General features: G+C 41.3%; 1 protein-coding gene across 1 annotated transcript; it reads right to left on the reverse strand.

Annotated features, from left to right (window-relative positions):
• Positions 1-8479: 8479 nt before the first annotated feature.
• Positions 8480-12202, reverse strand: lrrc4bb (leucine rich repeat containing 4Bb). The gene is made up of 2 exons (XM_042507932.1): positions 11819-12202; positions 8480-11713 (listed from the first exon to the last, which is right to left on the reverse strand). The coding sequence occupies exons 1-2, from the start codon at positions 12059-12061 to the stop codon at positions 9719-9721; spliced, it is 2238 nt and encodes a 745-aa protein (XP_042363866.1). The 5' UTR covers positions 12062-12202; the 3' UTR covers positions 8480-9718.
• Between the last annotated feature and the right edge of the window lie 845 nt (positions 12203-13047).

Consider the following 13047-nt stretch of genomic DNA (forward strand, 5'->3'; position numbering starts at 1 on the left):
ATGGTGTCCATTCAGGCAGTGAGTCACAGCCACTCGCTTGCTGTCTTTTAATTAACAGTCTTTTCCACGCTTCCTTCCCTTCCCTCCTCTCCTCGCCTCTTGTCTCTGTCTACCCCTTCACTCTCTGTCTGTCTCCCATCCTCTCCCTCTCCCTCTCTGCCTGCCTCTATCTCTCTCCCCCTCACACTCTCTCTCTCTCTATCCCGCGCTCTGAAGGACGGAGGTATTCCCACATTTCTCCGTTGCTATAGCAACACCGCAGCGAGAACAGGAAAGAGAGGACGCAGGCAGGGAGGAGGAGGAGGAGGAGGATGGAGACGTGGTGGTGGCGGGGAGGGCGATGGGGGGAGGGGTGTGGAAGCGGCCTAAGATGAGGAGATGTGTGAACAATGCTAATGCTAATGGTAGCAGCGAGCAACAGAGCAGCCAAGTGTTGGTGAATTCCCCTCTCGTCACATCACGCTGGGCGCAGGCTCACATGTCACATCCACATTTGCATAATTGCCAGTGGGAATCTATTTGCTCTGTATGTTGCTATGGTCATTGACATCTCCCACAAAATGATACATGGGAACTGTCCCCGCTCTGCCTTTTTCACTTGTTTTTTTTCTTCTGTGACATTGACCAACTCTGCAGAGCTTGCAACCAATTTTTTGAGCATCATTTAGGAATAAAAGGAAACAGACCCACCTGGTGTATCTCTCTATATGGAAAGACAGTTTGGGGCTGTGCTGCTGTGTGTTTATTTTCCACTGATTGAATCAGCACAGGTCAAATGACCCACTAGACAAGAAGAAAATGTATCTATGTGGAATACGCAGAGAAGCCATGGGAAGATCAGAGCTATTTCATATCGATGTCATCATCCCATTCAATCAGGACTGAACACAATCTCATTATCTCTACATATATATCGTAAGGCGTTAGAACAAAGCAGTGTTGCATCAATTTTCCAACATGTAAAGATGCTGTAGCGAGTGGCAAAGCTCATGTGGCCTGCAGAGAAGACAAACGCCCACATCCTCTTCTTTTCTTAGTAGGCTACACGTGTTTGTCTGGTTTGACATGTTGTACAAACTCAATACATATACATATCAGAATGAAATGAATATTCCTTCGTACATGTCACATGCACGTATGAATGCTTAAAGCTGCTCGGTACCTGGAATAGACTGCCGCATGTCAACTGTCTCCTCTCCTCTCAATCAATAACTCATCTCTTGACGTCAATATTGTTATCCCCCATGGGACAAAAATGTCCTTCTTTAGGACAAAAGGAGAATAAGCAAGATGGGAGGAAGAGGATGTGAGAAATAGAAAGATGCGTTGGCTCTGCCCTCTTATGTCTTTACGTTATCTGAGTAAGGGATCTGGATGTCTCTCCTTTTTCTTGGTCAATGTCCATGAAAAGGGCCAACATGTTGATCTCTTCCTGAAAAGAGCAAAGCCAAAACAACGTTAACAGACGAAGTGACTGGGCAGTTCTTATCACACATGATAGGTGTATTGTGACATCACATTTTACTGCCTGTAAAGGAAAATATGAGTAAAAGTGATAAAAAAAAAAAAACCCAGATGTGAACCTTTGTGCTATTTGATATTGGCAAGTATTTTTCTCTGAATTCAGCACTCATCTAATCTTACTTAATTCAAAGAGTGGGTCAATACCATCCAAAAAATATTTTAATGCCAAAAAAAAAACAACTTAAAAATGTTAAGTATTTAGCAGATTTTTTTCTCAACAGAAATACATAAAATGTCCACAACCTCTTAATAACACATTACCTGGTAATGGCACGTATTGTATTGACATTATGTGCAACCATGCCAATAGAAAGTCAGTTATCCATTGGTGTGGTGGACACAGAAATCCCTGGATCAACAATGCCCTACAGTGGCCGGTGGTTATATATATAGGTATATTAATATTAAGAGTATTAAGAGCCAGAAAATCCTCTTAGGGAGGAGGTTGTATTGGTGGATGGATCAAGAAACACAGGACTTTTATCCAGGAGACTGCTGTTTGTGTCTAGTGTGAACCTGAAAGTACATATGGACACATGGACTCTTATCTTAACGTACTTATTACGTAGGTACGTCACATTATCAGGCATAGCTTACTTTAATAACTTTACAATGTACATACATCCCGTACAAAACGAGAACAGTTACTTTTACCAAAAATATGATTTTCTTTTTACTTTCCTGGTGCCTAAACCTGCCAACCATGTACAGGCATTTGAAATGGCATGTTGTGTACAGTCTCAGGGGCTCAAAGTGTCACAACCTCAGCCCTTTATCTGTGAAATATAAATGAAATTATCAATCAGGTGAAGACTCAAAATTGCCACATAGAGACTCACAGCACAATTACAGCACAACAGAGTGACTTCTTTTGTGGCTTTTTGGCAGGCTAGGCACTACTCTGGCACTTTACTGCCTCTCAGGTTTAAGGCTGAATTGCATCTATAAACAAATATTCAGTTTATTCAATAGTTCAAACTGACTGAGTAGACAGCGAATAATAACTGGGTGGCACCTGGAGAGGCCAATAAGATTTCAGAGTTGGCCCGAGCCACCCCAGGCCACTTCCTAGATACGCCCCTGCACCTACCATCACCTTAGGTAAGTAAAAGTCAATATATAATCCAGAGTGCCATAAAAAGCAAAACACCATTACCACACACAACATTAACCAAGCAAAGTATAAACATTACCCCTATCCGCAGTTATGGTAAATCAATACTCAAGTAAGTGTAATAATCTAATAACAACATCAGCACAGTGCCTGAAAAGTGTGTTTGTGTGGGAGTGCATGCACTGGGGAACAATTTGCTACATACAGTATCTTCCTCCAGTAATTACACGGGAAGTGTCGGTTCATAATGCATGCTGGAAACAAAATATTCATAGGAAAGTAATTACTTCAAATCTCATCTTCTATGATAGGCCTACAGTGGAACAAGCATTATTTGTGAGACATTCTTGCACAAACTGCTTTCTTTTTTGTTATTTCTGGTAACATGTAATGTGATTAGAGCGCATTATAAAGTAGCTCATTGTGCGCTGTATTTTTTTTTAAGTGTTACAGCATCAAGAGAGATATTTTTGTCTCTGACCCATTAAAGCAAATTAGAGCCTGTGAAATAATCAAAGTATTTTTTCCCAAAATGTGCAGCATTTTTAACAAATTGAGTGAACTTTAAAGGCAGAAAATGTATGCCATGTTAACTTTAACATAAATATACACATTAATAAATAAAACCATTCACTCTTGAAGTGCTTGGGCATGAGAGAAATCAATCCAAGCCCATTCACACGTACAAAACAGCAGCTCTGCTCCACATCACTTCAACAGCATTTAGTGGAAAGAAAAACAAACAGCTTTTTTTTCCGGGTGACATGTCTTGTTGGTCAGGTTGAGTGTTTTATCCCCTGAAGAGGTGAAGAACTGTCTGGGGTTACAAGAGCTCCTGAGTGCTTGCGGAGTACACTACATACATCCTCCCTAAAGTATGTTTGTGTTCTCTCGCTCTGGATTATTAATTGAGATCCCTGCATGAGGAAGGAAACAATATTCCCAAGTCCAAAAGATCTGCCGCATGGCTCTTAATGATACTGGAAGAAGAGGGGGAATCTATAAATAGGCTGAAACAAAAGCAAAGTATGTTCAGTACAGTATAAGAAATCCCTCTGAGAACAGTAGTAATTCACCAACATAGTTTCATGTAATAACAGTCAGAGACTGAATCTTTAAACAAAGAGCAGAGTTTTAAATCAAAAGGCTTCTGGTTCCCTTTCATCCATCCACACAAAGTAGGTCCAACTGGGTCACTGTCATCTTTTCCTCACACTTTCCATAATACTTCGGTCTTAGTCCGAGCTAAGCCTGCTAACGGTTCTGTGTAGCCCGTCTTCATATAAACAATGCTTAAATAGGACACTGAGGCTATACATAATTTTTCGCTATGACTGCAGCCCACACAGCCATATCAAACACACTATGCACGTGTTTTTTGTTTTTTTTTTCTTTAAAGTGTGAAGAAATAAAAGGCTGTCACATTTTCATGGCTCCTCCATCAGCGAAGATGCAGCCCACAGACTCTGACACCTCTGCTTCACAGTGGAGTTAATGTTGTGTCAGGTTCCCCACAGACTGTGCAGTCTGTCTGTGGGCCAGGGGAGCTGGGGAATCCCTGGAGAAACACACAGCTGGGAGGGTTATTGAATTTGAAGGGAAAAGACAGCATTGAAAAAAAGGAGAGGATAGTGCGGGCACTTTGGGTTTCTAGAAAATGACTGCACCATCAGCGCGCAAAGGGAGACGTCGATGCACTGGTGCATTTTCCAAACAGAAATCAGGTTTCCCTATTTTTTCTTTGATACACTGCACAGCTTGGAATTACAAGGGGGAGTTTGTGTTAATAAACGCACCTCCTGTGGATATGGTTGCGTTATGCTGCAGGGGCTGGAACTGGCATTTTTTAAATTCCACCTTTTCTAATTTAAAATTACCCCTCTCCATCACAGTACACTCATGCCAAGATCACAGAACACAGAATGTATTTGCATTTGAGCATTTCTCTTTCATCTTCAATGCATATTAATATATTCTTTTCTGCTGCATACACACTCTTTGCTCACTTCACACCCCCACTTCATATAGCATTCATTGTATGTTTGCTCACTATAACCACAAGCTGAGAAACAGCAAAAAGCTGCAGATATTAATAATCTGCTTGAAAATTACTCACCTAAAGGTGTTACAGAACATTTGATTTTATATATTTGCTTTGGGTTACAGTCTATAAAAATACTATGATGTAACCATACTACACTGTGACTGTCGATCCTGTTGCTATTTCAACATACAGGCCTTTAATATTATTTCCAAGAAGTCTCACGGGGACTGAGCTCTCTGGGGAACAGAGAACAAGCCAAGAACAATTACATTCAAGAAAATGACTTTACATAGTGCCCCCTAAGACATTTCAAATACAATCCCGCTGCTGTAAGGCCCAAACAATTTATCTAAACATATCATTCCAATTCACTGCCATGGTTCATGGCTGATGCATTTGTTGTTACACAAATCCCTTGAGGTTGCAGTTTCATAACGTGGGTTGGACTGCGCAGCGGACATCTGTGATTGTCTATACAGTTTACCTTGGGGTCCAAAATAAGTTTAAAAATATCAAATCTGGTTTGGAACATGCAGATGAACTGAAGAACAAAAAAACAGCGAAGTAAAGCTTGATTTTGTCAACCTGTTCCAAGATAAGAACTCATGATAACAATGTGTTAATGAAGCCCTGCACATTCTTAGCCAGCATAAAAATAAGCTAGTGCACTTCATCTGTGAGCAACATAACCCAAATCCATTCAGTTCCCTTTACACTCAACAATAGGAAATGTCTAAGTATTCACTAAATGGATCTGATCTTGTTTGTTTTCCTTTTACCTATTTGTCAGATTTGCAAATTCACAACATATGCTAATAATAAGAAATGGCAGTGCCAGTTTATGTACAATTACGCTAATGTAACATGATGGACCACTTGATTTATTAAGGCGGTTGCCATGCTGCAGTGATTACAGGATGTAATAGTGTTACGTTGAATGACTGTACTTCTACAGCCGCCCCTCTTAATCAATTAGCCAACTAATTTGTTTTTACGATTTCAATCAGCAAGATCAGATGTTTTTATTCCTGGGAAATTATCACCTCTTGCAATAAAATAGAATCTTAGATGTTTGTGTTCATTTGTCATGATTACAGATATTTACAAAACGTCTTTGAGTCTTTGACAGCTGCAGGCACTTTTCAAATGTCCCTATAGCAACATAATCCCATAACATTTGTGTGGATTTTATATGCTATGCCAACATAACTGAGCACATAGGGGTACAAGAGGCCCTTGTCTCCAACTATAACCTTATTTTGAAAGTGTGTTTCCTGTTTTCTGGTCTAATAAATAAGTTTGACAAGACAAAAAAATAAAGTAACAAAATACAGTGTAAACACAGTAATTGTTAGGACGTTTTTTCATTTTGTTTTATAAAATTTCACGCAATAACTTATTTGAAACATTGTCATGTTAAACTTGTTAACTCATTTCTTATTTAGTTAGTTGTGGTGCTCTGAAGGATGAAATCACAACAAAGAATGAAAGTGGCCTATGTCTCTAATAGCAGAATAACTCCTTACAGCGGGCGTAAAAACCAAAGTCACAGAAGTAGCAAACAGTGAAATAATATACCTCTCAGTCACTGCATGACAGTCATTGAAGTGCAAGTACAGCACATGTTGATTTTGCCATAATTGAAGAAATACACTCTTCTGCCACACTGTGTACCTGGATGAATGCATGAAAAGAATTACATTTAATGACAACACATAAAGACCCAAATTGATAATATCACATACCGAGATACAACCAACAACTGGAAAAGAAAAAAGAAAAAAAAAACAAACACAAAATGACATTTTTTTTATCATTATTTTGTATTAAAGAAATCTAAATTTCTCTAGAGCTTAACACTGTTCTCTCCCTCGCTTTTTAGAAAGCTTTTAAAACAGACCCAGGTAATTTTTTACATTGTTTTATCAAACAGCACAGCTTACCTTTAAAGGACCAAAAGGTCAGTCCATTTTCTTGTCTTGCAATTTGGTGTCTCAGATATGATAATCCTTTTCATTAAGGAGCTTTGCTTCCAACAAACCAAGAAATGTCATCTGGGCTGAAGCCTCCATTGTAAGCAATGAATGGTGCAGAGGATACACATATGCCAATAACTCCATCTGTAGCCAAGCTGCATCAGTTCACCATCATATATATCACAGCGAGATACAGTTGCCCAATATGCACATATTCCAGTCTCAAGCTTGTGATCGTCATTAAAAGGGGTCATACGTTTGTTATTACTGCTGCAGAATGAGCCTCCTTTTAAATCGCATCAATATGTACAATGGCAGCCACTATACTAAGATGTAACAAAGCCCTTCTGCAGTTCCCCCAAATGTTAATAATAATGATGATAATTGTGCATGTTGCCGGCATGTCCAGAGTTATGAAAGGAACATTTCTCTGCTGATTAGGTGAGTCACCATTCTAACAAAACACAGTGGTGGCGTTCAGGTAGGAAAATTTTGCTGCGGTTATCATGCAGGAATGTGCCCTCACACACAAGCACACAAGGAGGTATCTAGTATGCTCTTTGAAATCTGATGGCAGAGCCACCGAATGTAGCACATCAAGGGAGCGGCCCATATGTTGTGTCTTTAGCCTTCATTTATATTCTATTTGTGTCTCTGTGGGGCTTCAGTTGAACCCTGCCTACTAGATCTGTCTGTGGGGTCGCAACACATTTACATTTACTATGCTTTTGAATGAGATTCGCCGCCAAAAACACCAAGTGGAGAAAAAACAGGGCTGCAATTTAACCAACCTGATCATGTGTAGGTATAACCAAACATGTTTTTTTAAAAAGATGGCTTAGATGTTTGGCAATACACAGAACAAACGTGGTGTGCATTGATGCAGAAGATGTTCCTTTCATGGATTAACCTCTGTGACAGTGCAATCAGGTTGGGTTTTGTCCGATACCATCACTCATATTATCATCACTATTGTTACAATTCCTCACTGTTTCTTTTCTTCCACCAAATGTGGGCTCGTTGCCGATAAGAAAAACCATCATCACTCACAGAAACAGCTCCTATATAGATCTGAGGGAGGGGTGCAACAGGAAAAGAAAACAGCAAAATCACATACAGAGCTGCATTACAGTCGAAAAACCTTGATATGATTTTGTTGATAACACTATCTCAGGTACATTTATCTGGAGTAACTGGTCCAGTTTGTGCTCAATTGCAACAAACATTTTAGGCTCCTGCTTGATGAAAGCAAAAAATATATATAATTTATTAAATAAACTTCTTCCCACTTCCAAACTAACATGAAAGAATTGTCATGGGAGAAGCATACTGAGGGCTAATTTCAGACAAAACCGCCTTCATTAAGAATAAGTCATCGTCTAGGTCTGTTAAAAACACTCATTTGCAAAACCAGTAGTGTACATGTATAGGAGAGTACCTAAAAAGCCTGCCTGAACATGTTAATACTGCAGATGGCACCTATCATTACCAGAATGACTAATGGCTAAACCACAAACCATACATTCAATCCGGGTTTAGCACCGAGGCCTGCATAACGTCACACTCCTTACTTATGTGGTTGCCATATTGACCCGCCACAACCCAATATATGATTGATTTATTTCACACGTAATGATACATGGCTAGACAACTGTACACATTATATCAAACTAACAAAAATAAAGAAATACATAGTTGAAACGCAAGAAGCGTAAATGGCATTTAACATATGAAAGTTACACTGTAAAAATGTGGATCTTACAATTGTCATACAACCAGACATTATTATTATTAATATACTGTACATTTCCATTCACTCCAATCATCCTAAGATGGATGTTTAATCCCTTCTTGAATGCTGCTGCAGATAGATGTCTAATCATCCTTGTGACAGCATTTTTATGGCATGATTATGGTAACCATGAGCAAGGAGGTCATATCAAATTCCTGTCTAAAAGCAAATATCTGGCTACTGATCTGATTCAAATAACACATTGTCAACACTTTATTTTACCCATACAGGTCTTTGCATTGGATCACCTTTCCGCATTTGTGGAACATCGTTTTAACCATTATTTGATGCTGGCATTTAAGTATCAGAATTGTCAATTCAAATACCAAGTAGCTGGCTTTTACAAAATACATAATACACTCTCAGAACACAAAAGTTTGTCATGATTATTACTGAAGCAACAGAAAAAAGTTTGTCAAACAGAGATCTGCGTTTACTGTTCTACAACCTAAATGGACTTCATGTCACAAAGCCAATTCAAAGATTCACAATGAGTGTTGCAATTGAGCCCTTATGTTTCTGAGAAGTAGCCAAACTTAAAACATGTATCATAACCAACCTCCACCATCACCGCCCCTGATTATTCACAAAGAAACAAACTATACCAGCTTATACATCCACCCCAAAATATCTCTGCATCGGAGTCTGCAATGATACATATTTAAATGAAAATATATTTATATAATTTGTGGATTTTTCACAGTAGTTTGTACTGCACTGTACCTTTTTGTCCATCTATTTATGCCTACATAATTGTCACCTTGAGGGAGTCTATTGAGTCACTTGAGAGAGAGTGTGGCTTGTGTTTTTGTGTGGAAGAAAAATGTCTCTTGGATTTTTGTTCTGTAATATCTCCGATCTTCAGTGTGGTAAGTGCTGTGTATGTCTTTCATCTCTGCTGGCCAACAACGATTTGGGGACTGATTACTCTGAAAGGCTAGTTTTTCCCTATGAGAACACAGCTTGTAGAAACTGCAAAAAACATTTGCTTTGGCACAGATTTACATTGTAGCAATGTCCATTCCTTGATCTCCATGGCCATGATCGTTACTACAAACACAAGTGGCCCATTGTGGTAATCCTTGGCTCAGTACACTGTCACGGATAAGTCTATGTGTTTGTGTATTGCCGTGTCAGTCTATCCTCTCTCCTGGTGTAATGTCAATGCACTCTAGTGTCTAATCATTCCGCGCATAAACCCAACATCAATCCCCTCTCTGTCTCCGAGTCTTGCTCACTCTCTCTCTCTATACTCTCGCTTTTTGTTTTTAGATCTGAGTCTCTTGGACGTTTTCCTTCGAGCTCCCCTTGAAGAGAAGAGGCTCCATTTGGGGATTCTGGTTTTGGCCCATGAAACCCTTGATCGATCCATGTAAGCCCATGGTAGGCATGGGGAGAGACATCGGCAGCGGTGGGGACATAGAACAGGGGTTGATGTTGGTGCCATTGCCTGATGAGGTGAGCAAATTAGATGTAGAGATGGGGACTGAGGTACAGGAGATGGGGATATCCTGGACTTGCTGGTTCTTGCTATTGAGCATCCCTCCCGGTCCCATCCCTTCCGAGCCAATACTGAGACCCATCACATTGTTGTTGAAATGATGGGTCTTGTAGTAATGGTTGAGGGTATCCGTACGGCCAATGTTGGGAAGGTTGACTATTTCTGGATGATGTATCCGAAGGGTTCCCTCTCCACTGCCAGAGTTTATCGTTGAACCACCTGAGATGCCGCTCCCGGCCCCGGCTCCGATCTCATCTTCTACATTGACAATCTCAATGGCTCTGGCAGGACCGTGGTGCTTGTGCAGCTGGTGTTGCTTCCGGAGTTTATAGAAGACCACCAACATAACAGCCGCCATAAAGGTAATGGCCACGAAGCAACCAATGATGATCTTAGTTGTTTTCATTACATCATCCAGACCTGGAATGTTAGTTACATCCATTATGGACACAGTCACTGCATTTTCATTAGCTCTGTTGGCTCGTGGGGACAGTGAAGAAAGAGAGGAGAGAGAGGGTGATATAGTTATGCCAGGTCGGCCCTCTAAGACCCCTCTTTGAACAGTAGGATTAGGGAAATCTATGAAAGTCTCGTTAATATACTGTCTTGCAGAGTTCTCCTCATCTCCTCTCACTGTCTCTACTGTTTCCACAGTGACAGTGGTGAAATAGCTGTAGCTGTTGCTGGGGTCTGAAGCAGACACGTTAAGCACGGCGGTCGCAGTGGTGTTTCCAGCAGAGTTGGTTACCATGCAAGTGTACTGCCCGGTGTCCTGCACGGTAACGTTTGTGAAGTTCAGCGTTCCGTCATGAAGTACTGAGATCCTAACTCGGTATGATCCGTGGGTCATCAGAGTGCCATTCGGAGTGAACCAATTCACAGAGGTCATCGAGGTTCCAGTACGACATTTCAGCTCAGCAGCCATGCCCTCAGTGACATTGAGGTCAGTGGGTGGCTCAACGATCACTGGGGCATAGCAGGTAAAGTGGCTCTGGTCTAGTTCCCCAATGTATTTGCCTTTCAAACCTGGAGGCGCATGGCATCGAGCACAACATGTGGTGTTGCTGGGAACTGTTTCTTTTAGCCACCAGCTGAGCCACAGAACATCACAGTTGCACACCCAAGGGTTGTGGTTGAGATGTACTCTCTCCAATTGGTGCAAAGGGGTGAAGAGGTCATGGGGCAGGGAATGCAGTGAATTGTGGGAGAGATTGAGCTCCTCCAAGTTCTTGAGGTCATCAAAAGCATTGCGCTCAATGACCGACACTCTGGAGTGCATTAGCCACAGCTTGCGAAGTGACACCAGGCCCTGGAAGGATCCAGGCCTGACTATCCCCAGCTGATTTCCTGACAGCTCCAACTCCTCTAGTCGCACTAGCGGGGTAAGGTTAGGGATGTCCTTCAAGCCGCACATGCCGAGATTCAAGAAGCGTAAGTTGACCAGACCTTCGAAGGCAGCTTCTGAGATGAAATCCAGCTTCCTGAGTTCCCCCAGATCGAGACGGCGCAAAGAGGGAACACGGTGAAAGGCAAACGCCGGCAGTGTCTCGATGGGGTTGTTTCGTAGCCATAGTTCCCTTAGCTTGCTGAGGTACTCAAAGGCTTGTGACGGTACCACCGTGAGGCGGTTGTCAAAAAGCTCCAGCGTATTGAGGTTGGGAAGGCCATTGAAAGCTCCCACCTCGATTTGCCGGATGTGATTCTTGGAGAGCTGGAGGATTTCCAGATGCCGCAGGTGCTTAAATGTGTCAGACTTGATCACCTGGTGTGGAAACAAAAACACGGAGGCAAGTTGTAACCATCAGAAAAACTGCTGTCAACAATTACATACAACGTATGATCTGTTTGTAGATGGAGCCATATTTACCTGAATTGTGTTCTCTTGTAGATTGAGGTATCTTGTGTTCTCTGAAATACTGTCTGGGACTTGATCTAAACTCTTCCTTGTACAGATGACGCGGCTTGCCTGATTGGAGCAGGTACAGGGGGTGGGGCAAGGGGGTGCTGCCTCTGTCAGCTGAGGTCCATGGTTGTGAAACCACAACAAAAGCTGGACCAACCAGGGGGGGGGGGAAGGGGTACAGGGGCTGGTCACCATGACAACACGCATGGCAACTGGTCATGACCCACCCCTATTGCTATGATGTTGATAAGTCACCTCCAAACAGGGGGAATTAAATGTTTATCTTGATGTTCATATTTTTTGCTCTTACTTTGTTTTTTTCTCCTTCAAGTAATAACTTTAAAAATGGAGAGGGAAAAGTGTAATGTTATATATTAAAATACTCAATTTATTATTAATATATTCTTATTTTACTTTGCTCATGCTTCTTTGACTATCAAACACCTTGTTCTTTTCAACAAGTCATTTTAGGGAACTCTGTTTTTTTTGTTCCCATGACAATTATTAGAATAGAAGTTAAATTTAGGGGAGGATTTGCTCTTGAATTTGTTGTCTCTGTGGAGGCTGTTGCTTCTCACTGTAGGGGGAAGAGAGAAAAGGAGAGAGGAAGGAGGTCAAGTAAGTGCACAGTGCAGTAGCTATTAGCCTAGCACATACATGCATGTGTTCCCAGAACTAAATTTAAATCTTAAAATATTACAATGCCCTGGCGCAAGAGTGTATGACAAGCTGGGTCAGGCTTTTTTTCCTCTTAAGAGGTGGCTCTCAAATTGTGGCCTGTAGTCTAACTGGTGAGTCAGCTGCCATTTTCTTCATAGGTTGAACTTAACATCTGGGTCATGGTCTGAAATGGCCACAAAATCCTAAAACCTCAAGCTGGGTCACAATTTCTGAGCCGAGCCATTAGGACGACAATCTCATCGTCCACTTTATGATACTGGTGTGCTTCAAGTCAGATGCAAAGTGACAGAAGTAGACTCTCACATTTAAAAGTATGCCAAGTTGTTGAATGCAATTACAACTGCTGCCGGGATTCATGTGGACCTAAGGTTAATGCAGGCATTCACGCAATCCATCACAACGCAGCAGCAGTAATTTAGCAATTAAGATATGAAGGAATGATTCTGGACCCCTGAAATGTTACTGCAATGCACATGCTGTGCACAATAAGCAACGCACAATCAGACAAGGTC

The sequence above is a fragment of the Plectropomus leopardus genome, chromosome 19 (assembly GCF_008729295.1).
Source record: "Plectropomus leopardus isolate mb chromosome 19, YSFRI_Pleo_2.0, whole genome shotgun sequence".
In the NCBI taxonomy this organism is placed as follows: domain Eukaryota; kingdom Metazoa; phylum Chordata; class Actinopteri; order Perciformes; family Serranidae; genus Plectropomus; species Plectropomus leopardus.